Consider the following 26,319-nt stretch of genomic DNA (forward strand, 5'->3'; position numbering starts at 1 on the left):
ATCTGACAACCAGAGTTAGTAGGCCTACATATGGTGGAGATCCTATAAACCAATTAACCAAGTACTTTCTTATCTGTTGCTTGATTAAACATTGATGTAAGCTGGAAGGTTCCACGTTGATCTCTGTAATTCTTAGGAATAAGGTGTTCCAGTTATAAATTGCCATAAATTGAACCATAAATTATGCATTACTAAATGACCATTAGACTAGTTTTTCCATAATCAGCACAAGAGTTCCAGCTTCCAGTACGTAAGCAAGAGAAGTTAAACCCGACATGAGAAATGTAGTAGGCCTACAATCAGGTAAAAGAAAATTCAAAGAAGACCGATGTAAGGTAGTGCCTTGGCTAGCGTTCGATAAAACTACAGGCAAATGTAAATCGTGTGTTTTGTTTCCAAATTCTTCAGATCAGTCTTTGAAAGTAGTAACAGGTTTTACAGGACCATTTAAACTAGAAAAATTTAAGAAACATAAATCCTTACAACACAGAAACTGTGTTGTAAGACCTACATTTATTAAACCGTGTATAATAACAAAGGACACTCGTAGAACCATTAAAATATAACACAGTGCCACACTTTCATTGGTACTTATGACTGCATGTGACTGTGAAGTAATTGGTTCTCAATTCTTCTACCAAAGGCTCTGTTGCTGTAACAGATGAGGGCCAACTGTGTTATGCACATAAACTGTGTACTATAGTTATTGCTAATTCTCTTGTTCAGATTACTTCATCATCAAATGTATTCAAAACATCTGTCTCAAGTTGACATGGCAGTGAGTCTAAAGTACAATGAATCTGTGGTACCATGTTGCATTTTAGTGGTTCTACGCATAGAAGAGGAAAGAAAGTATGAAAAAATGGGAATTTCTGGGGACCGAAACTTAGATGTCAATAGCAAAAGCACAGTCGCTGTGGCTACCTGGCATCCAGGATTTCTGCACCCCTGTTGTAAATTATTTCATTCCTAATATCATTACCTGAATCCTAATAATTCCCCCTGGTAGGAAACTGATTGTTCCCATGCAGGATCAGGAGATAAGTTTCTAATGGATATATTGTCACTAGGAGAAAATATCGAGCATGCTTCTTGCTTCCAATTATTTTCTCTTTTCAATTGCAGCTGTTTACTGAGCACTAAAGTGTGAAGTGTTAGCAGAGCAGTCACGGAGGGGTGAATCACTATCAAGCCATTCCTTGTTCCCAAGTACTGATTTTATTCCTACCCACAATTACCGGGGCCATCTTCCTCTGTGGAGTCCTCATCCGACTCAACATTTGGCTCAGGAGGCTCAACAAATAAGGCATCTTCTTTTGTTTCATCTTATTTATCTTCTAATATTGCTAGCACTTCATATACAGAATAACTGGAATAATGGAAGTTAAAAATGGGTAATCTGCTTAGTGTGCCATTTATAGCACATTCGAATATTTTTGCAAGCTTTCTGATAAGATATAAATGATTTGCCAAAGTTTTACTATTTAGTTATACTATGAAGATTGGAGTATTTCACAAAGAGGACAACATACTTTTAAATGTTACTAACTTATAGAAATAATTACTTATCTTTTTTATGCATTAATTTCTCTTCACCACAGCATGTTCTTCATACTTCAGTAATGTTACCTCACGTAATTCAAGTGTCTGAATTGGGAAATTTGTGGTTACGCAGAGCAAACATATCAAAGAAATAGCCTCAGTAATGATCAAACTACTCCTTGCAAACTGTAGCAGAAATGAACAGATTGAAGTGTGCCATATATGACAAATAACTAATTGGTCAGATTTCTTTAATATATTTTTAAGGTATCAATTTTCCATTTTAAACAAATACAAAGCAAACTCCCCATTGTTTCTATTTGTTTATCTCAGTACTTACAAGGGACCATCAATCATTGTTAAAAAAAACTTGAAACCGATTTATATGCCATCCAAAAGAGCACACTGAAATATGTAAAACCCTCGAACATTACATCCTGTCGTGCATATGTCTACAAGTTACTGGGCGGTAAAGATGTACGGGTGGGGATCATCGGTGTCCAATCGGAGTGAAGTTCTCTTGAACGGCTGGCATGGCGTAATGAGAAGCAGGTGGGGGATGGGGGGAGAGAGAGAGAGAGAGAGAGAGAGCACTGAGTGTGCAGGGAACCTTGTAAACATTGCATGGAATGCTGGGGCTGTACCTTAATTAAGGCCACGGCCGTTTCCTTCCCACTCCTAGCCCTTCCCTGTCCCATCGTCGCCATAAGACCTATCTGTGTCGGTGCGACGTAAAGCAAATAGCAAAAAAAAAAACATTGCATGCCTTTTGAACTACGTATTCATTTCTTTTAAATCATAATGCAGTAATCACAAAACTTGTAATTAATTTATACGTGTTTTAAAAACACAATTAAGTACTAACCTGCAGTTGCATTGTAATCACATAAGGCATAAAAATATTCAAGATAAGTATTTAAACACTGAGTATGTACTGATTAATCAGTTATGTACTCGCCAATAATGTGGCAGTCCTGTTTAAATCCCCTTCCTGTGAATGATAATGGAAATAAGGGAAAAAAAAAAGTTTGAAACACGATAGCTTCTTGCACTAGCTACATTTGAGTAAAGAGAGCTGGTCACAATTATTATTGTTCTTCATAAGGAATTTGCAAGTACCAGTTTCTTTCCTAATCTGCACTGTTTTCAAAAGTTTAATTCATGCTAGTCAGCCTTGCTAATTTCCACCCATGTCTGTGTGACAAACAGAAGCGCAGGGAACATTCTTGATTGTAGATCAGTGACATGCATTTGAGAATATTGTTACGCAGTTACAAGTTCACATCAATATAATATTATTTAACACAACAAAATCATAGATATGTCGGTCCATTGTTCTGAACATTTAAAAAAATTCCTATCTGACGGTTGTAATTCAGAAATTGTTTTTGCTGGAATGACTTACGCTTTTAACTTTTCAAGTTTATAGTTATTAAATGAGAGTACTTCATGTATAAAGGGGCTGCCTGGCCAAGGCGGTAAAGGCATACTCGGTTCGCCCGGAAGGACGTGGGTTCGAATCTCCGTCACTAAGTCATAAAATTTAAGAAATGAGATTTCCACTTCCGGAGGTGCACATGGCCCCGAGGTTCACTCAGCCTACATCAAAAATGAGTACCAAGTTAATTCCTGAGGGCAAAGGCGGCTGGGCATAGAGTTAACCACTACCCCATAAAGTGCTGAGGTTACGGATAGTGGAAGCCTTTACCTTCCACCCCTCCAAGGGCCCTCGTGGCCTGTAACGGAGATGACTTTCCTTGCTTTGTTTACTTCATGTATAAATTATCATCTTTGTGAGGTACCCAGAAATCCAACTGTAAACAATTCGATAGATCAGTGTGAGTTAAAAGTGTCATCTCCAGAAATATACAGAAAAGGTCTTTTGTCATTTTTCCAGATTTTGATCATTGCTCAGTTAAATTAGGGGCTTTAAACGTGCCCTGCTGGACAGCTTGACTTGTGGCTTCAATTTTTTCAGCACGATAAACAGACAGGAGGAGACGTCCCATGTGTGATACAAAGAGAATAATTGTGAATGAATGTGTCTGTGTGCTTGGTGATTGTGTAATGCCACATACTATCTTCTTACCACGGCGATCAAGTGTTCTCCCAGAATGCATTTATTTATTGATGCCAGATTGATCTGAATTATACACATTAGCAGCACCATACTGCTCTATAAGGAATATTGTCTCTCCAGGAATGCAGTATGTGGTTAGTAGTTTCTTCTTCTTTTCGTGTGACATACTACGTAATTTTTCGTGATCCTATGTGAAAATATTACTTGAAATTCCATACCCATGTTGCACTTGCTGACGAAGATTAATGTGATTTGGCTTCTTCATGGGCCCATTTTTGTTCATTCGTATCGTGTACTATCAAGTTGTTTGCGCAGTCTTCCATTAATTTCATAAACACCAACTTGTACAATTGCTTATGTTTATCTGTGACTGTTAAACCAGACAATGATTTGCCAATAGAATCTGCTTTTGCAATATCATCCTTAAAAAGGTACAACTGTGTCTCGTGCTTCCATCGAGGATATCTATTTTTCATAGAGTTCCATGATTAGTGAGGAAATGTTTTCTATGGTTTCTGCTTCTTTGCACTCAACCTTGTGTTTATAACCATTCTTTTTTTTTTTTTTTTTTCCAATGACCATTCTACTATGTTTTTCTGGGCTCCGTTTTGATGAAGGTGAAATAATTCTTCTGATGGAGATTTGTATTCGTCAGGCACTAACACTGTTTCAGATGCTGGTTTGTATGCGTATACAATATATTATTCCTGTATCACACTAATACATCTACTAAATACTGAAATTGTCTTATCTTTGATTAAAATGGAGAATTGGAAATTCTTATAATGCATTCATGACATTAAGAGGGTTCATTTTTTATAGGCAGAAGCTTACTTCGGAACAACTCGTGCACATCTTATGGTGCCAGGTTCACTGCACTCACAGTACTCTCTCTCTCTCTCTCTCTCTCTCTCTCTCTCTCTCTCTCTCTCTCTCTCTGTCTGTCTGTCTGTTCAAGTTCAAGACACCCAGCCCGTCATCTTTGCTGCCCTGTAACTTGTAGATATATGCATGGCATAATGTAATATTCTAAGATTTTAAATATTTCATTGTGCTCTTATGGATGGTGTATACGTTGGTTTCAAGTTTTCTTAACATTGATTGAGGGTTCCTTGTTAGCCATGCCATACTATACAAATTTATGTCCTAAATGCAATTGTTTGAAATTTGATAGTTCTAATAATACTAGAAAGTTAAAGGGCTGTGAATGTAATATTTAAGGGAGTACTCTGAAATGGGTCCTATAAAAATTCCCCAAGAATGATGTAGGGCATCTCTTTCAGAACTTACTTTTATCTAGTTATCTACGTTCTATCAAATTTTTTTGGATTCATTCTAGAAATATTTTTTATATACTTGCTTCGTAAAATGTTCATACAAAGGGTTAGAGTTAGTGTGTTTTAATATATTTTTAGACTGACTTATTTGTAAAAAAAGGTATAGTTTTCTGAAATTATTATGGTTTCTTCAATTTCAGCTAATATGGAAGTCACGAAAAAGTCATTTGCATTTTCACAGAAGAACAATATTCCTCTCTACTATGTTTCAGCTTCTGATGGTACTAATGTTGTCAAGGTAACTTATCTCTCTTTTTAAAATTAGGCCTAAATTTCAGTGGTGTTCATTTTGTAAGTCAAGTTATATATCTTTTAATGTCTTTTTCAGTATTTATAAGTTTTGATGTGTGCTGTTAGTCTTAACAGTTACAATTTATAACTCATTTTCTTATTTATGTTATAATGAAACACAAGATACATGTAAGGGTACTGCACCTCTTGAGGTTTCCCGCATTATCTTGTGTACTCTTAGATAATTTTATCCCTTGATGTTAAGGTCTGTTCCCTCTAGAAAAAGTATATTATTTAATTTTAAATTTTGTGCAGGGTAGGAGAGATGGTGGTGTAAAATTTATAATCATTCGATGCATACCAAAAGTCTGGGTTCGGTTCCAAACCTCTCTACTGTGTTCGTATGGAGTGAGGGTACATAACTCTGTTGATAGAGATTCGCATGGGGATGTTAAGCTTTGAGCAGACTTCTTGGTGTTATTCGACAGGAGTAGGCTATGTGCCGGCACCGGATTTCACCCTCTCTATCCCTCATTATCATCACACAGGTTGCCCATGAGCGTCAGATAGAAAGACACGCATCAGGCCTCTCCAGAGGTCACACGCGTTCAATTAAAACAGCAATGCATGAATTGTTTTCTGTACAGCTTGATATTAATTTAATCTTTCAGGTGGTTTGTGGTAACATTAAAGGACTTGCCATTAAATAATCAATCCATTTAACGATTTACTGTAAATTGAGGTTATTCTGATCAGGTGGTTTGCATCATCATTTACATATTTTTCAACAAAAGGAGATGTGTACCTGGTACTGCAACAAGAAACTAATAGTTTTAAATTATAGTCTACAATAATGCTAAGGTGTAACATAATTACATACTCAACAGTTGTCATTGTTGGCAGATGTCCTTGCGTGTGCCACAATCGTGTTTATCAAATAACTTCTCTTACCGCTAAATACCTCGGTTATAAAATTGTTATGTGGTGAAATTTTTGCTCTCATACAAACATCTTAAATACTTCTCTTCATTTCCATGTCCATAATTAATACCATTTTGACACTATTATCTAGTTGTAATGTTACACTTTTGAAGGGCAAATCTGAACATGTGAGGATATAAGAAAGTTCAGGATCTGACTCACTAAATCTATGTCCTTGTACAACCTTTCAAACAGTATGTGCCTTTACTGCCTCAGTTGCTACTGCACTTTCTAAAAGGGACAAAGTAAACATTACTACTAACATATTTCTTTCTCAAAAATGTAATTTTGTATGCACCATTTTGTATGCTGTCAATTCCGCCAATAACATATATAACCCCCTCCCCCCCTTTTTTTGTAGGACATTTTATTATGGTGAAATCATTTTTTTTTTTTTTTTTTTAGATCTACGCTCTCTTTTTCCTTCTTGTCCATTCATTTGCATTTTCCTCATGTTACCCTATCTGACGGTGAGAACGCAGCCCTGATGTAAAAAGCCAAGAATAACGACCGAGAGGATTTGTAATGCTGACCACACAACACCTCATAATCTGCAGACCTTCATGCTGAACAGCAGTCACTTGCTAGACCATGGCCCTTTGGGGCTGTTGCACCATGGGGTTTATTTTTTTTGCTTTTTCATGCTCCTCTATGTCACAATTAAATAATGTGGAGATAGAAGGCATGATAAACATTTATTTAATGACATAAATGATTATACAGATAATATTTAGTAAATCATCCTGTATGTTGATAGTAGATTTTCTATCACTTGATGAGGTGGTATGAATTTTTCAACAAAAGGAAATGTGCACGTTGTACTGCAACGAAAAACTGTAGTTTAGATTTGTTCTGAAACCATTCTTAATTGAAATGTTTTGTTTAGCACCGCTGTCGAATTAAATGCATTGTAGTTTTTTTTTACCAGGAGAATTGGCCGTGTGGTTAGGATCGTGCAGCTGTGAGATTGCATCCAGGAGATAGTGGGTTCGAACCCCACTGTCAGCAGCCCTGAACATGGTTTTCCGTGGTTTCTCATTTTCGTACCAGGCAAATGCTAGGGCTGTACCTTAATTAAGGCCACGGCCGCTTCCTTCCCACTCCTAGGCCTTTCCTATTTCATCATCGCCATAAGACCTATCTGTATCAGTACGACGTAAAGCAAATAATAAAAATAATAAAAAAGATTTTTAAATAAATAAGACAGTAATTAAAAATAGTGTCGAATTCACATATTGGTAGCCTGATTTCCTTTTTATATGCAAATTATATTGGTGATGGAATTCATCCCACCTTAAGGTGAAACCAGTCAACAATGAAATTGAAATAAGACAAAATTAGGAATGAAATATAAATTAATTCATGAATGTACTGTCATCGAAGTTAAATAATAATAATAATAATAATAATTTAAAATTCGCCCTGTGATCTAATTGCAGTAACGGAAGTTTTAAAAAATCCCTAGTTTTAATCAGATTCACCCCAGTTTATGGTACAGAGATTCTTGACCACCTTGGTCATTCAAACAAATAAACCTTTTAACTTCTCTGATGCATTCTGAGTTTTTGAAACTAATTTTATTTCCTTTGAGAATCACTTATTGGGTGTTTCTTAGCATTCTTGCAATATTGCCACCTCTCTCACTGATAATGGTGTTAGTGGCAAATGCCTCCTATTTAGAATATTAGTATAGCATTGAACTCAAATATCATGGGTTTGTAAGCTAAAGACAGTGTTTTGAACTTTAGACATTTTCACACTACCCTACATAATTTTCTTTTCTATTTCAGTGACAAAATAATTTGTAGACGTGGTTTTTGAGTTTGTGCCATGTAAAATGAAACACAACTGCAGCAAAAATAAACATTTTGCATTTCGCTCCACTTCCTCAGAAGTAAATAATGACGATTGTTGAATAATAACAGTAGGATTTGTCAGTTTGAAATTAATTCCAACTTTGCTGGAGATTCTCCTTGAAGTTCCTATTTACATCAGCTGTAAAAGGAAGTGTTTAATTGGAATTCTAGAAAAATCGATAAATCAGACGTTATTCAGTGTATTGTTTTGTAGCTAACTGAACATTGTCATGAAAAAGCATGTAGTGCTGAGAGAGTTAAGTTACTGACACACTGTATGACTCCAAAAATTCAAAAAAATAGCTTTCACGGCCACAGATCTAAAAATCACTGGAATAGAACCAGCCTGAAGGTGGTTCTATTCCCGTGGTTTTTACACTGTATGATCATTTTTGGCAAAGCAATACCCTAATGTTTCTCCTATATACATACTGTCATTTTCAGAACTCTGTAAGACACACTTAATGATAGTGTGTACCTGGAATGTTTTCATAAACATTGCTCTGTTAAAGTATGGATGAAGCTGTACGCATAAACCGGCTTCGGTGGTGGTGTCATGTGAGGCGAATGGAGGAGGATAGGTTCCCTAGGAGAATAATGGACTCTGCTATGGAGAGTAAGAGAAGTAGAGGGAGATCAAGACGACGATGGTTAAACTCGGTTTATAACGATTTAAAGATAAGAGGTATGGAACTAAATGAGGCCACAGCACTAGTTGCAAAGCGAGGATTGTGGTGATGTGTAGTAAATTCATAGAGGCTAGCAGACTGAACGCTGAAAGGCATAACAGTCTATAATGATTATGTATGTAATGTATGTATGTATGTATGTATGTATGTATGTATGTATGTTAACGTATTTGCGATTCGAACAATTTCACCAACTTTTATTCTTAATCTTCTGAAATCCTGTCTTTGACAATGCTGCAGTTTTCATCCTTCTGTGAGGTCATTGGTTTATTTCTGGTGTTCTGTAGATCACCATTAAGTTCCATTTGACTGTCTCAGAATTTGCTGCAGCAATGCATGTGTTAATATGTGATTTTACTTCTGTTTGGATAAATTTGATAATTGCATGAATTTGCACCTTGGATATCCTTCATTCACACCAAAACTTTTTGTTCACTTGTCGAAGTCTGTTTGAAGGTGGATAGTGATGTCCAATTCCAACTCCTCCCACTTAATACTTTTCATACTCGCTGGTAAAGTTCCATATACGTTTATTTACAACCTTTATTATTGGACTGTACCTTCATGTTTTTTAAAGCATTTTGTCGAATATTTTGATGACAAATACTAGAATAATATGTAACTCAATGCAATGACTCTCATTTCAGTTGTTTCATGATGCCATTCAAGCTGCTGTAAAATATAAGAAGAATCCAACTGATATTACAGATCAAATAATGGAGGAACTGGATAGAATATGAAGAGCAATGGATGCACTTTCTTCATTTTAGACTGATTTTTTTATATTTGAGTATTTATTTATTTTAAGAGAGATAAAAATACTGTAAATATATCATTAAATGGTTTCAAGATATGAGCATTCCCGTTTTCCTTGGTCTGACAACATTTGAATCATAATATTGGTTGCAAAATTGGCTAGAAAGGATGTAGATAAATTTTTCCTATTATGGAGATAATTTAAATCAGAAGATAAGGTATCGGTGCTTTGTACTGGATTGCCAGTAATGGAATTTGGATTAATACTGTGAATGCTCTATTAAACTGTCTGGATTTAATGTTATTGATATAGTTCTCGTGTCAGCATATGGTCTGTTGTTTAACTGAAAACCTTTGAGGAATAATCAGGGGGATGGTAGTTGAGTGCCATTATCACTGGCTTCTCACTAAGATGGCCTTGGTTTGAATCCTGGTCAATGCATGTGGGATATTTGAAAGGAAATCTCATGTATTTCTGATTCATATTCCACATAAAACTGGAATTTTCATTGATATTATCACAATATCTAATTAAGGGAGAATAAGAGAAGCTTGCTTTGTTTGAATGAATAACCTCACATTTTCATGATTTTATTTTTTTGCAATTCTCTAATGATTAACTTGCATGCTGGTATTAATTGCTATATGTGAAGAGTTCTATTATTTAGTCCAGGTTGGAGGATTATAACTACTGTCATCTAAAAAAGTATAGGCACCCGAACTAATACATTAATAAAAAGTGTGTCTTTTGCCCCACATAGAAACAAGCTACACCAAAATTTAGGTTATTTTATTCTACATTTAATTATGTGGAGTACAGATTTTTATCCATAACCAATTAAAATTTTAACACAGGTTGAAGAAAGCAAGTGCCAGTATTTTTTCCATTTCCAACAGAGTGCTCACTTAGAAAATTCATAACTTTAAAAGTAAAAGTATTGATCTGATCGTTACCAAACTTTAATACGACTTAAAGTAACTTATTGTTTATCTGTATACCAAGTTTTAATTTCATCTGGTATATGTAAAAAGGTTCTTGTAAACATTGTGAAACAAATTTCTCCCATTACTGGGTGACCATAGCCATAAAAAATTAGCTTGTTATGAAGCTCATGCAAATATCGAGCTAAAATTAAAACTGCTTTTTGCCTGCATGTAATTGTTAATTTTATATTGATTTATATTTAACTGGGTGGTTGTGTGAGAGTAAAGCAGCATACCAGCCGAGCATTGTTGCCCAGTTGGCCTATTTGCTGCAGCAACTGAATTCTCTCACTGCTCTGTATCAGCTTTTGATTCATTTACAGCTGCTTTGCTACACCCAGTTAAATATAAATCAACAATTGCATGCAGGCAAAACGCAGTTTTAATTTTAGCCTCGCTTTCTCATGAGCTTCATAACAAACCAAATTTTTTTCGGCTATGATCATCCAGTAATGAAAAACAGTTGTGTCAAAAAATATACAAGAATCTTTTTCACAAATATCAGATGAAATTATAACTTGATATACAGATCAACAATAAATTCCTTTAAGTCGTATTTGGTAGCGATCAGATTAATTTTTTTTAAGTTATGAATTTTCTAAGTGAGCACTCCATTGGAAATGGAAAAAAAAAGGCACTTTTTTATTCAATCTGCATTAAAAATTTTAACCAGGTACGACGAAAATCTCTACTCCACATAATTCGGCAACAGCGGCTGCAACTCGTATCCGAGTAAAGATATTCTTCAGCAGTTTTCATTTTCGCACTCTCGATGCTTTATGAAAATGTTTCATATGACTTAGCAGCCCAATCTTGGCATGAAACATTCATCTGCACAGATCACATGGAATGGCTGGGGGAGGGTGGTGTTGAGCTTGACAGAGCTTCCGTGGTTGTCGTTTATCCTCTTTACGTCCTCATCATTCCTCCTCAAATACCGTAACTGATGTAGAAACAGTGTGGTGCCAAAGTGTGTGATTCTCAGCAAGCGTATCCCAGGACTGAGTGTTAATTCCAGCTCTTTTCATAGTTTGCTTTAGTTGATCCTTGAAACGCCACACAGGGCTCCATGAAGTCTTGTGCCGGAGCACAGCTCACCATACAGGAGTTGATGAGGAAGCCTGGTTTCACTCATGCGACAGACGTGCTCTATCCGTCTGAAATGGTGGCCAATGATGGTAGCCTCAGTGCATGGACTTTCTCAAGAACTGCAAGGTCAGTGACATGGTCCTCCCCTGTGATGATCAAGATGGATCTAAGGTTCGCAGATGAAGCGTTCTAGCTTTTTGATATCCTGACAGTAGAGGATCCAAGTTTCACAACTGTAAAGCAGTGTTTATATGATTACATGGTAAACCATGATCTCGGTATGCGTTGTAAGGTCCTTATTCATGAAGACACAATGGGATAAATGTCTAAATGCTGAGTGGGCAGCACCAATTTTCCTATCCACAACCACATAATTAAATGTAGAATAAAATTAGCTTAATTATGGTGTAACTTTTTTCTATGTGGGGCAAAGGATAAACTTTTATTAACATATTAATTGGGGTGCCTAGACATTTTTCCACAATATTAGTGATGCATTTGACATTTTTTTTCCTTGATGTAATTGATCCTGTTTGTCTAAAAGTCCAGATGTTAAATAACCTGCAGATAAGTGAATTGATAAGACTATGACAGTTTTCCTGTGGTTAGTGATAGTTACCTAATTGTGTTGCAAGAATATACAAGAAATCTAATTTGCTTTAAGGCTGTGATCTGTTGTGATAAACCATGTATACAGGGCCGCTCATATAAACTATGTTTAAAAGCAACGTTTTTACTCTCCGATCCGTAAGCTGCAGTATGGGAGGCACACGGATAATTCATGACCTTGCTAGCAGCCTGTACATGTTCAACCTGGCAAGCATGAGTCGCCAGTCTGAGTCTCAGCTGTTAACATGGTGAGACAGTTATCATTGCAACACCATATTTTCATATGTAAAAGTTCTGGTTTCATCTTAATGGTCGTATGAACCGTTATAACTCTCGCTATTGGTGTGCAGAAAATCCTAATGGTGTTTATAAAGTCCCTCATTATGATAGGAAGATTGGTGTTTGGTGTGCTGTTAGTGCAAGATGAATAATTAGGCAGGGGTTTTTTTTTAAGACAACAGTAAATGCAGAGAGGTACCAAGATGACATTTTGACGCCTTTCTTCCATAAGTTAACGGAAGAAGAATTGCGTGGGTGGTTTCAACAAGATTCAGCCCCTGCTCATACAGCAGAAGACCGGGCGAGTTGGCCGTGCACGTAGAGGCGCGTGGCTGTGAGCTTGCATCCAGGAGATAGTAGGTTCGAATCCCACTATCGGCAGCCCTGAAAATGGTTTTCCGTGGTTTCCCATTTTCACACCAGGCAAATGCTGGGGCTGTACCTTAATTAAGGCCACGGCCGCTTCCTTCCAACTCCTAGGCCTTTCCTATCCCATCGTCGCCATAAGACCTATCTGTGTCGGTGCGACGTAAAGCCCCTATCAAAAAATCATACAGCAGAAGATCCCCTTCTTACAATCTCGGAAGTGTTTGCAGGCAGTGATCAGTGCTGGTCTGTTTCCCCCTTATTCTACAGATCTAACAGTGTGTGATTTTTATTTGTGGGGTAAACGAAAAGAAGACTGTATCGAACAAATCCTCGCACATTGAGGAATGAAATCAGAAACATTATACTGGCAGAACTCACGTCAGCCAGAATGTGGTTACCAGGTACAATGCCTGTATAACCTAGGAAGGATGACATTTCCAGCATCTTTTGTAAGGTAAGATTTCATATAAGACTAGCAGTTTCCCGCTGGCTCCGCCTGCAATGTACGAAGTATGGTGTTGTTCGTTACTATCCTCACGGATGTATTTGCAAAGTTTCGAGTTAATTAAATAAAGCACATGATCTGCTGTGATAATAGAATGTAATATTATGTTAACAAAACACTTGAAAATACATCACACAAAGAAATTGAATTAAACATTCCTTGGAACAACACTACACACCGAACTGTTATAAAGTCCTTCAAAGATCTTCGTCATGTAGACAAGTGTACTCGTAACTTTTCTCAGAATCTACCAATTTAAGCAGTTATTACCTATAAAGAAAGTGCTTGATCCATTGAGTGTTTTTAGACCAAAACGAACTGCGTACCTCAATTAGAACAAAAGATATGATTGCTTTAATGAGAAAAAATGTTGAAGAAATCAGACGTCATATTGAATGTGCACTCATAACTTTCCTCAGAATCAACCAGTTTGAATAGTTAAGAGCTGAAATGAAAGAGGTTGATCCATTGAGTGTTCTTAAGCCAAAACGAACTCCGTACCTCAGTTAGAACCAAAGATATGATTGCTTCAGAGAGATAAAAAATGGAAAAAATCAAATAATTTGAGGAAGGCGGAAGTTAAGTGATTTATAGCACCTGATGACAAATCTGTGCATGAATACCTTCTATTTTTTAAAAATGAAGGAAATCGACCGGATAGAATGGCCGGACTGACTGACTTTCCTTTTCATAAATTTTTTTAATATATAGATTGTATACACGCTTAAAGCAGGACGGCTGCGCGCAACATAATTTTGGCTAAGGCAGCTGCCATAGCACAGAGTACAAACACCGTGCGTTCAGTCGTAGTTTATGTGAGAGACCCTGTATAATTCCACTTCATCTGTTAATTTTCTGCTTAGTCATTTCAGTAGTGTTCAGGGTAGCAGTGGATCGATACTTACCCCTGTATTTTTTCTAAAATTTTCTTCATTATATGAGTTACTCATTCTAGCAGCTGTGATTATGAAAGTGACATTTGTGGTCAAGAAAATGTGAATCAAAATTCAGTTTATAGGGGTCTTGTTCATCAACATTGGGCATTTCATTAAACAGATGTAGTGTGCCCTATGTATTTCCCCTCATATCTATTAATGCTCATTTACATTTTGAAAAGCAAACTCAGTGGTAAAATTTTTTTTTTTTTTCGTGAGTTGCAAACTAAAATTAATCAATTAATTTATTAATTTAGTAACACTGAATTCAAAAGTGAATTTTGCTTTGCCGTATAACGCCTAGTTAAATGGCAATTGTACAAACCGTTATTTTGTTGTTACATAAAATTTTTGTTACTTAGTAGATCCCCTATTGATAGAATTATGCATGCAGAGTAGAGAGATAAAACATATAAACTAAACAAGTTAGCAAGCAAAATAAATGATACATAAATTGAAAGCTTACACACATATACTCGGTCGCAGTTTTCAGTTTCCCGTAGAATGTGTGTTTTTGAAGTTTGTGAGTGCTCTCCGGAAGTCATCACCTGCAATCAACAAACAGTAATCGGCCACCATATTTACATCCCAAGTCCCTGCACTTTAAGCTTGTGTTTCAGAAGTTTTCCAGCATCATGATTTTCTGTCATGCTGATATGTCTGAAATATTCTGACAAAATAAGAAAAACATGTTTTAATGGAAGAATTTAAGTAGCTAGTGATTTTTGGGCAATACCTTGACTTTAAAGAATCCATGGCCTTCTGAAATACAATTCTTAGCTTGATTTGGGCAGACAGTCTGTGGAACGTATATCGAGCACTGCCTTTATACAGTTGGAAGATGCAAAATGGCCTCAAGCAAATAAAGTGAGCTGAGCAATACTGACACAAGCAAGATAGTGAATGATTTGAACTCTTTCGGAACTTTATTTGGGAAGCGAGTATCAGGGTGCTTCAGAAATATTTAGTGAATCTGAATTCAGCTCATTAGATGATCATTGCTCTGAGTGGGTAAATGGAAGCCTACCGGCAGTGATTTTATGAAGTTCACACATAATTTGATAAGTGAATACACTTAGAGATGTTTATAAATTCTGCATATTCAGTGTCTGTGTAATTATGTAACATCATTTATTCCAGCTTAAGTTTTGCAAAATAAATTATTTTAGTCTTAAGAACAGATAGCATTATAGCAGATAGCATTTATTTCCAGAAAAATAAAAACGAGTAAAAGTATATGACCAGCTAAACAAATTCAAGTGCAGAAGGTTAAAATTGGATGTCCTTAATGCCTTCATATCTAAGCAGACTTTTACAATATAACAGATATCCGACAAGAGAGTCCATGAATCACCAATTTTGCCACTTTTCTCAATAGCAACAGGCCATACACTCTGCACAGAGACCAAGCTAATTATGATCTAGCATACATGCATGTTTTCAGCTCTATTGACAATGGCTTGAAGAACCCCAGTTGCCAGTAACAGCGACAGACAGTTCCTTTTTATGATAAGGGCAAAACTAGACTGCTGCATCCTTTCTATTAAGATTTTTCTTTTGTGTGTTTGTATGTATCATTTAAAACACAATATGGGCTTTTTCATCATGCTATAATTTTTATAGAACCTATTACTGAAGACATATTAATCATAGTGGTCTCCTTGAGTTTTGTTTCATATGTACATAGTTTTAAAGCACTGAACAGAGACAAATGTTAATGTCAGTATAATTAATAGATGAGATGACTTGAATATGCAAGGATAAGTGTGTGCAGTCTGTAAGTCAGAGTATGATGTGTTTGAGTGTAAGTTATATTCAAATTGTTGGTGCCTTTTATAAGCCATGAGCTTGCCTGCATAAATTTTCCATTCACTTGTTTATACTCAATACTGGAAAGGCATGAACTGTTTAATTGATTTTGGAAAGTAACTTCTGAATTACATTCAAAATATTGTTGGGTTTCATGTTCAACCATTAATCAAATTGTGTTAGTGTTGTTACTGTATCTACTCAAATAATAATCTATGCACAGGAGTAATCTACAAACTTATTATTTAACATACGAAGGTAATCCCAAAAATAAGGTCTCCTATTTTTTTATAAATACATAGACCTGTTTATTTCTACAATGGTTTACATCATTTTACAGCTTGAACATTTAGCTATTTTTCTACCTAATCACCATTTTGGTTGATGCATTTTTGTAGACGGTGTGACAGTTTTTGTATATACATGTCATACCAGCTTGCCGCCATGCTGTTCAGGAAGTTGTGAGCGGCGCTTCAGAAAACCTCAGAAACCAAAATGCAGAGATCATCCAGGGTGATTCGCCGATCTTCACACATGATTTGCTCAACCTTCACGACTGTCTCGACGGAAATTGACGGTCTCCCGCTCCTTTGTTCGTTCGTCGTGAATTTCAGTCTGACCGGCTGCAAACTCTCGACACCACTTATGAACATTTTTGACATCCATGCACAACTCGCCATACACTTCCGTCAATTGGCGATGGATTTCAGTCGGTTCAGTACCTTTTGCATTCAAAAACCGAATAACTGCATGCACTTCACACTTAGCGGTAACATCCAACGGGAGCTCCATTCTCAACGGCTGCCAAGCCAAGACTGAGTGCCTCAGCGTGGTGTGCGCATGTTTATATGTGAACACAGGAAACACTCTTCACAATATTGTGACCAACGCCACATGAACAGAGTTCCGTATTTATAAAAGGATAGGAGACCTTATTTTTGGGATTACCCTCGTACTAACAAAAGGACAGAAAATATGTTCAACCAATAAAATTTATTATACAATACTAAATTTGCCAATGCAAACTGGTCATGATAATATTGTGAGGCCATGGTACTGAGGGCGTTTGCTTGTACCTCTGCAAATGACTGTTCATTATTGCTGCTAGATATTTTCTCCCCTGGTTTAAATGTGTAGCATTTTATTTCTGCAAAGAAGTGTGTTAATTGTCTAGAAAAAGAAGGAAGAAATGAAATATGAATATAATCATTTTGATTTCCACTAGAAAACAAAAATCTTCCTTGAATTGGAGACTTGTGAATGACGCTATATTCACAACTATAGGAGGATGATGCACATACATGAGAAAAGATTAAACTCAACCATTAGGTCTGATGGGGAGTATTATGGAATATATTTATTAGCAAGCACTCAGATTATTTTAGAGGAATAGAAAGTGCATAGGTTATTGGAATAAATACAGAAAATTCCTTAATGAACACATGGATATCTGATCTCAGAGACTTGGGACCAAGTGATCAAGTGTCCTTGTTTTCTTTTCTTTTTTAAATTACTGGGAACAACTTTTAAGGATGCAGATTTTCCCTTATATTTCCTAAAATTATGGTAATGAGATTGGAATAAAGAAATTAAGGCAATGTAGAGTATTTTAAACCTGATGAGATTTTGAGAAGACTTTTACCTTTTTCTTTATTTTTAAAAATTAAACCATTTAGTTGTAGAAAAACCCTTCTGTTACTAGAAAGTGATTACCAATTTGTCATATGTTTTAGTACTGTATAAGAATTCCTGTGAGATAGTGTGTTCCTTTTCATAATTTAATTATATTATCTGACCAAGAATTAACCTTTCTATCTTAAACTGTTCAAGTAATAATCACAGGAATCATATATTAAAAGAAAAACATTCAAATTAGTGTTCAGAGAATTGTAACTAATTGAAGTGTTCAAATCTTTAATAAATTTTTAGGTTTATTTTATTGCATGTAAGTAGATCTGAAGTTCAGGGAACATTTGTTGGCTGGTTTTATATTTGGTGGTAGATCTCACTTGGCATCATGTATTGATTCCCTGTTTTATATTAATAAGAAATATTATGTCTGGTATCCTATTGTACCAAAGAAGTGTATAGAAATGTAGCACTGAAAGCTTACATTAAAAAATGTGTATTTATGGATTAAGTTCATGTTATACTGTCCATAGATGTGAGGAACTGATGATATAAGAAGAAATATATTACACAAAAGCCAAAGATAATTTTTGTGATAATTTCCTATCACAAATATCATGTAAGGATCAGTGCTTAATTGACTCATGTTGTTTGCTGTCCTGAATATCTTGTAAAATAAGATACTAATATAGAAACTGTACAGTATTTATTAATTTATTAATTCATCTGTTGATATATTGAAATAGTAAATTTGTGTTTTCCAGTAACTAGTATTCTAGTTAAATCATACATACCCTTCACCCTTACTTCTTCTCCATTTAAAAAAATCAGTAATCAGTCCTTGCAAAAGTCTTGTTCTTTGTTAAATCTTAGGATATTTTCAGTGAGTTTGGAGGTTTGGAACAACCCTTCAGGAGTCTTAAGATATTGAAATGAGAACTGTATTCAAAACTTGCTCATCAAGAAAGATTTATACGGTCAGTTTTAATTTACAAATAGAAGAAATTCATAAACTGAACATCAGTATCTGAAATTAATAGATTGTGGATGTATGCATAGTAGAGAAGATCCTGTTTGACTGGCAGACCAGTATCCCAGTGTCCATCTGGAAAGGTAAAGATGGTGTCACTGTATGTGCCCATTACCGTCCTATACATCTCCTCTGGCACATGCTGAAGCTCTTTGAGGGTGTTATTGATGCCCGTGCACAGCGTTATTACCGTCTCGTCAAGCCAGTGTGAATTCATGAAAAGCTGTGGAACAACAGATGCCATCCGTGGTACCAGGCTGCTGACAGAGAGATATAAGGAGAAGAGGAGGACAATCCATCTAACCTTTTTAGATCTGGAAAAGGCATTCATTCGGGTCCCATAATGAGTTAATGTGGTATCCGCTCTGTTCCCATAGTGTACCAGAAGCATACATTCATCACATGCAGTTTCTACAATGGCACGGCACTGTCAGTTGTGCTTCTGGCATCACCAAGCCATGTAAAATTCATCACTGTTTTTCATCTTATGCATGGACACAGTGCATGCAAACTTGCATATAATTTGTCCCTGGACATTGCTCTATGCCAGTGACATCAGTAGGACTCGAGTGACTGGTCAACCAGTGGAAGATGAGAATTGATGACTTCGTACCATGGCTCAACCTGTCCAAGACAGAATACTTACAATGTGGCGTGGCATCCAGATGGTTGGTACTATTTCGACGGGCGAGTTGGCCGTGCGTGTAGAGGCGCGCGGCTCTGAGCTTGCATCCGGGAGATAGTAGGTTCGAATCCCACTATCGGCAGCCCTGAAAATGTTTTTCCGTGGTTTCCCATTTTCACACCAGGCAAATGCTGGGGCTGTACCTTAATCAAGGCCACGGCCGCTTCCTTCCAACTCCTAGGCCTTTCCTATCCCATCGTCGCCATAAGACCTATCTGTGTCGGTGCGACGTAAAGCCCCTAGCAAAAAAATAGGTACTATTTCGATCAATGGTTTCCCCCTTGTCAAGGCTTCTAACATCCACTGCCTCAGCTTCTGATTAACAACCATTGGCGATAATCTCCTACATGCAAGAGCTCATCTCAATGCTGCTTGAATGAAGCGACTCCCTTCACTGGTGTCCTGTGTAACAATAAGATTCCACTTGCCTCAGGTCAAAGATCTACCACACACTTTTCCATTCTGTGGGTCTAAGTATGGCCAGGAACGAAGAGACACAAGTGGATGCTTCACACAGTGCAGATGCAAATGCTGAGGTGGTCTACAAGAGTCACACAGCTCAACTATGTCAGAAAAGAAACTGCACACAATACGTTTGGAATTACTCTCATTTTAGAGAGGATGAGAGAAGTGAGATTACGGTGATATGGACATGTGGTCAGAGCAAGCCCAGAAACCTTTGGGAAGTGGACACTCGCTCTATGCTCAGACAGAAGAAGACTTCAAGGTCAGCCGAGGAAGCCAAGAATGGACTGCTTATATGAAGACGTGCAGGCCATAGGAGCCTGCTCCACTGATTCTGCAGTCCAGAGAAAATGAGGGGCGACATGCAGAAAGGCAAATCCCACGTCTTGACAGGAAAAAATGGAAAATGAAGATAATACAAGTATAGTAATTCTTGCATCAAATGGAAAAAGCACTTGTGCCAGTGTGCTCACTAACCTTTTTGTGACTATCTGTGTAATGGTATCTTCAATTTTCATTTTTCTATTCCCTAAACATACAATAACTGATAAGACAAGGTAAGTTGTGAGTTAGCCCTAAGATAAATTTTACTTCTGAAGATAGTTCACTGGAGTGAACATATCAGATCTGACTGCAAAATTGGCTGCATAACGGACAACTGATATCAAGAAGGCCTGCACCAAATGCTCTCCTTAAACCATACCAAAGGGCAGCTCATGACAGGAACAGTGGAACACTTTTCTGATGAGTCACCATAAGCTTGCATATTACAATTAAATACATTATATGTCACAATAGCTCAAACAAGTTTATAGTACGCACTGTATGTCAATGTCAGACATAGCGACGTTAAACCCTAATCAGGTTTGATATTTATCCAACAGGAGGCATATCTGCCTCCCTCGTGCAACAGTTGGCATTATTAGCTGTCATCTTTCAGGGGCCTAGGTTTAATTCCACTGTCAAAGATTTAGTAATGGCAGGAGGGCTGGTATGTGATTAAAAAGGCACATGCAGCTCACCTTACTTTACTTTATTTGTAATGTGGGTGGTGTATAGATAGCACGTGTGGGATTGAGATAAACAAGACAAGAGTACCCATTTCTGCTACTGACTGCATTTGAATGTGACATTGCTACATGTGAATGTTGGAGTGGTGTCCAGAGTTTGGAAAACGTTCAGAGAGATATAAATGGTTGCTAATCAACAATGAACAGGATGTCCACTCAATGGATAGGTATTTGTTGCTTTATGCACTTTGCAGACCCATTGCTACTGCCATCTCATACCGCCAGGCTCTTCAGAGGACCACTGGAGTGAACATATCAGATCTGACTGCAAAATGGGCTGCATAACGGACAACTGATATCAAGAAGGCCTGCACCAAATGCTCTTCTTAAACCATACCAAAGGGCAGCTCATGAGACGAACAGTGGAACTCTTTTCTAATGAGTCACCATAAGCTTGCACCCATACAGAGTCTGGAGGTGATCCAGTGAGAGATGGAACAAGCCCTTTATCCTGGAACTCCATTAGCAACAAGGGAGTTCAGTCATGTTTTGGGGTGGGATCATGTGTGACATATGCCTCTGATTCCTATCCAGGGTAATATGTCGGTAATATGTCTGGTATACAGTAATAATATCCTTCCTGAAATTACAGGAATTGGTGCCACTGTGGGCAAGGGCTTTACATTAATGGATGATAATGCTCGCACTTATCAAGCCACAGTGGTCACACTGTCAAAATTTGAATGAAGATTTCACCTATTCAATACTAAATATATGTTGTATAAGATATTAGTTTACAGCATGTTATTTATTTATTCACAGTACCGGTTTCAACACGTAAGAGTGTCATCTTCATCCTAAAATTGCAAACTGGGCAAGTAACATATTATATTACTGTAAACAATATACGTACAATGTGATATAAAATACATATAGTGACAATTTCACACTTAAAAATGGAAAGTAGGTAAAATATATGGTGGTATGTTGTGACGCATTACAAGCGTTATAGTCTATTGTCGTCTTGAAACTGTTGATGATGTTACACCTTCAATGTTGGGTTGATGATATGCGAGTTCAAAATCTTGATGTACACATTAAAATGTCGAAGTAAAATTGAAGTCCACTTCTGTATTGATATCGGTGGAGATATGAGTCAAGATCCAATTGTCTATATAATTAACAAGGTCGTCTGATAATTATTTGTTTATAGCTGGCACATAATAGGTGGTGGGTTGAGCATGGTTTTAGTTAGACTAAAATTTTCTCAGTTCAGTGTGGATAGTGAAGCATAAAAAGAAAAAGGAAAACTAGTTAGATGAGTAGATTACTTAAATGGGGCTAGACAAGTTCGTGGTCGTGTGTGACGAAATATAGGACTCGCCTTGTTCAGCGTGCTTGATGTTTGCTATGTGAAGAAGAGATGTGGACTGAACATGTTTAGGAATGGGTAAGTCAGGTGTATGGGAATGGGAGGGAGGAGGGGAAGGATAAGGGGTGGGAGGGTGGTGTTTAAGGCGGGTAATGGGGACACTACCACCACTCCGTCCCCCTACTGAAAAGGTCTCTTTTAGACATTGGAACAGTGAAGGCTCGGTACACCATGCTGTTGTACGCTACTCGTTTGTGAATTTGGGGGTGTGAAGAATCTTGACGGATTGTAGTGACTGTTTGGGTGGGGTTTTTTGAAAATCTTATATCTGGAGTAGCTTGGGTGCCTGATAATAGTTAAGTCTAAAAAATTAATTTTCTGTTCAATTTCGGATTAGAGTGTGAATTTTATATGCGGGTAATTGTTATTTAGATTAATGAGGGTTGTAGCAGCATCTGTGATGGTCTCATCTGTAATTACTATGGTGTCATCTACATATCTTACCCAGGAAAGGATGTTGTCAAAGTTATTATCAATTTTTGTGTGTTCCAAAAAATCCAAGTAAATCTTGGCTAAGATACCCAAGGCCGGCGATCCCATAGCCAATCCTTCTTGTTGATAAATAACATTATTGAAAGTGAAATAATTGTTGCTTATAATTAATTTAAGCATAGACATGAAATCCTGTATTTCTAATATACTTAGGCCGCTGTATTTGCTTAAATTGTTTTGAATGATGGGGTATACCTTGGAGATTTGTATGCTAGGATACATGTTTGCAATATTGAATGAGTGGAGAGAATGATTGGATTGAATGTTAAACGTTTTATATTTATCAATCAATTCTTTAGTGTTTTTGATGGATTTGTTTGACAAAAAATGTTAGTTCCTTCTTAAAAATCTTTGAATGAATTGTGATGCTTTATATAACGGACTCGGTCTATAGTTAATGATCGGGCAAATGGGGATGCCAGTTTTGTGTATCTTGGAGAGAGTTTTGGTGGTGGGTAAACCTGGGTTCATATTAATTAATTTAGTTTTTTCTTGATCTGTCAATAGATATGAAGTATTCTTGAGGGTCTGCTTAAGTTGATGTTGGATTCTCGGGGTAGGGTCCTTCTTTACTGTAGAGAATGAGTTATCTTTAAAAAATTGATTTGTTTTGTTAACATATTTGTTTTTGTTCATTATGACAGTAGTGTTACCTTTATCTGCTTTTGTAATTACAAGATTATAATCATTGATTTTCTTTTTGAGAGCATGTATTTGCTTTTGTATGAGAAGCGAATCCTTGTAGCTATTGTCGTCATGAGGAGTAAGGGGTGAATTACGGGAGTTAATATTGTTTTTTGGGTTAAGAATGGAATTTAATTTTCTTTTTACTTCAATTCCTACTTCATCTTGTTTATCTGCTGGCAATTTGCTAATGGCTAAGTCTGCTTCTACTGTTGTAATGATGGCTGTGTTCAGAGTGTTAAAATTAGGCCAACTGTGTTTAGGGCCCCTGGCTAAAATGGAATTTTTGTCTTCATTAAATGGTACCTTGGACAAATTTATGATCGGAGGGTGAAATTGGTTGGGTGTGTTAGGCGTAGTCTTTTTGTTGGTTTATTTAGCATAGTTATTGTTGAGTTTAGAGTTCATTAACTTATGCAGCTTTTTCTCTAGGGTTTGTTGTTTCTTTGATAATACAATAAATAATCTATTGTCAACTTGAGCTTGAAATAGGTTCCAGTGAGCATCGGAAAGTAAACTTGTAGTTTCGAGGCGAGTCTCATATAATCTATGGTTAATAAAGGACTTTTTCTTGTATAAAAGTTTGATCTCTTCTCTCAGCCAAATCTTATTTGTTCGAGTTTGGGTTTTAGTCATTTGAAAAGAAGAACAATGATTCCTAAACTTGCTTTTAAGAAAGTTGGGTGTCAAATTGTGAGCGATACACTGAGAAATTCGATGTCTTTGCGCAATTTGGCTATTTTGACTCTAGGACCTAAATGTAAATAGGCTTTCTGTTTTACACTGAACTCGGGAGAACTTCCTGGAAAAGTGTAGCCTATATAGGCGAAAAGTCTATTTCTTGCTTTGGCTGCCTTTTCTGAAAATTGGCCAATAGGCAATATTGCATGTTCTATTACTGTGGCAGCATGTCTCAGAATTTTATGTATTGTGGGTATCATTGGGTGCCACCCATACAATTTTACACACAGTTTTGCTGTTTCTTCTGAGTAATTCGCAAATTTCTTTACATCAGTTCTGTATCCACTCGACTAAGTCTCCAAAATAATCTTAAATTTCCTTATTAGATTTATATATATATTCCTGTTATTCTGGAAGCGGTATGAGGATCAGCAAAGAATCTCCTTGAGGTGTTTCCATCATTACTCTTGCCAAATCCTACTTTAGGGACATCCACCAAGATGCCCATTTCTTCTTTTAAACCTGCCTAAATACGTTTCTTTGTGTCTGTTATAAGTGCTTTGTCTGCATTCGTTCTTGCTTGCCACTGTTGAATAGGGATTTTGTAAGACAAATGCAGGAATGACTCAAAAAATCGTATCCTTGCGTGAAGAATTGATAGTCCAAATTTGAGAGTTTCGGGGTTTCCAGTGCGTCGTTCCTTCATTCAATTATTAAAACTTTTGGAGGTGTCTCCACATATATAGCACCTCATAGTGGAAGATGTACTTGTCACAGCATTGCATACCTTTGCGTCTACCATGGTGGGCACTAGTGTACAGTATGTTTTATGTGAATAAAACACCACCTGCTGAAGGTATTTTGGTCTTCCTCAGATTTCTTACTTGGTTTTCTATATAATGTACTTTTTCATTTGTAATATCACTTGTTTCGTGAACAAAACGAATCCGTATTAGCCTGCAATATCTCGTTGATGACAGTACTGGGTTTTGCCATACAGTCTTTCTCTGGTGTCCTGTGTTACTTACCAGTTCCAAGAACACAAATGAACTTTGAAAGATATTTGCGTCACTATCCGCACAATTCTGGAATATTTGTTTGAATTGTTGCTGTTGTGATCCATCGCAACGCCAATTGGAAAAGAGTTCAAGATTATGTTTTCCTTCCTCATTTTAATTTATACTTTCCAGAACATCCTTCAGGTATTTGCATAAACATAAAGACGTGTAATTCAGGAGCTCCTGAAGATTGATTTCCGCACAGGTTTCTGTTACTGTCATGGACTCTTCTCGAGGATAACAAACTTTCTTTGCTTCTTTCACAAGTGAATAACATGGAAACATATCTTCACTAGAAGCGTGAATAGTCTCATATTGTTTTTTTTTTGTCTTGTCAGCTTCCACAAAAGTTGCTAATACTGTTGCTGGAGTGTGTTTTTGGATGGCATTTCTGGAAGTAGACATAAGGATTTTTTGTACATTATAGCTCTTGTTGACGAGGTCATGTCTTTCATAATTTTGGAAGCATCAATATTTCCTACAGCAAGCTGACTCATCTGTGTTGCATATGTCAGCTGATCATGAGGTATCTGCTCCCTTAAGTCCTTTGGTTTTCGGCGTTTGCTGCACTCACTGGACGCTTCAAAGTCCTTCGATGGTCGACCTGGTTTTTGTGAATTCCATGTAGGTAGTTTAATGTTCGATTTGAGCCATTGTTCATTTTTCTTCAAAAACCGTTCTTCCTTATTACTGGCAGCTGTCCACTTTTGCTTAAAGTGAAACTTGAATAATTTTAAAGCCTGTATAAGAGAACCCTTCACACTTTCTGGACAGTCATTTCTATAAGCGTACATTCCAAAAATGAACACTTTTCAGTTATTTTCTGATTTGGACACTGCTTCAAAATGTCGTAAAGTGATTTTCTGGACATCTCCAGAGCCGACCCTGGAAATAATAAAGTGGAATATGTATGATAATCTAATACATGCTGGATAAATTAAACCTATACGTTTATTTTACTGGCCTATGCACCTCAGCTTTCTTCGCCCTACTTTACTTCGAAATCACATTACCGGTAATAGAAAAGGCGTGCATATGCAGGACATTTTTCTTCTTGAATATTTCCAGCAAACACTGAATCTTTCCTGCAAAGGCTAAAGTT

At 36.8% G+C, this 26,319-nt stretch overlaps 1 protein-coding gene across 2 annotated transcripts in view; it reads left to right on the top strand.

The window, feature by feature from the left end:
• The window catches only part of LOC136866705 (rab-like protein 2A), a 99,966-nt gene that overhangs the window by 33,874 nt on the left and 39,773 nt on the right, over positions 1-26,319 (top strand). The window contains exons 4-5 of one of the 2 annotated variants that reach the window (XM_067143821.2): positions 5,100-5,197; positions 9,364-10,957. In XM_067143821.2, the coding sequence (XP_066999922.2) occupies positions 5,100-5,197; positions 9,364-9,456 (191 nt within the window). In that variant the 3' untranslated portion in view covers positions 9,457-10,957. Of the gene's footprint in view, positions 1-5,099; positions 5,198-9,363; positions 10,958-26,319 lie in introns of those variants that run through there. The other variant, XM_067143828.2, reaches the window with a different exon arrangement.

The sequence above is a fragment of the Anabrus simplex genome, chromosome 1, assembly GCF_040414725.1.
Source record: "Anabrus simplex isolate iqAnaSimp1 chromosome 1, ASM4041472v1, whole genome shotgun sequence".
Lineage (NCBI taxonomy): Eukaryota > Metazoa > Arthropoda > Insecta > Orthoptera > Tettigoniidae > Anabrus > Anabrus simplex.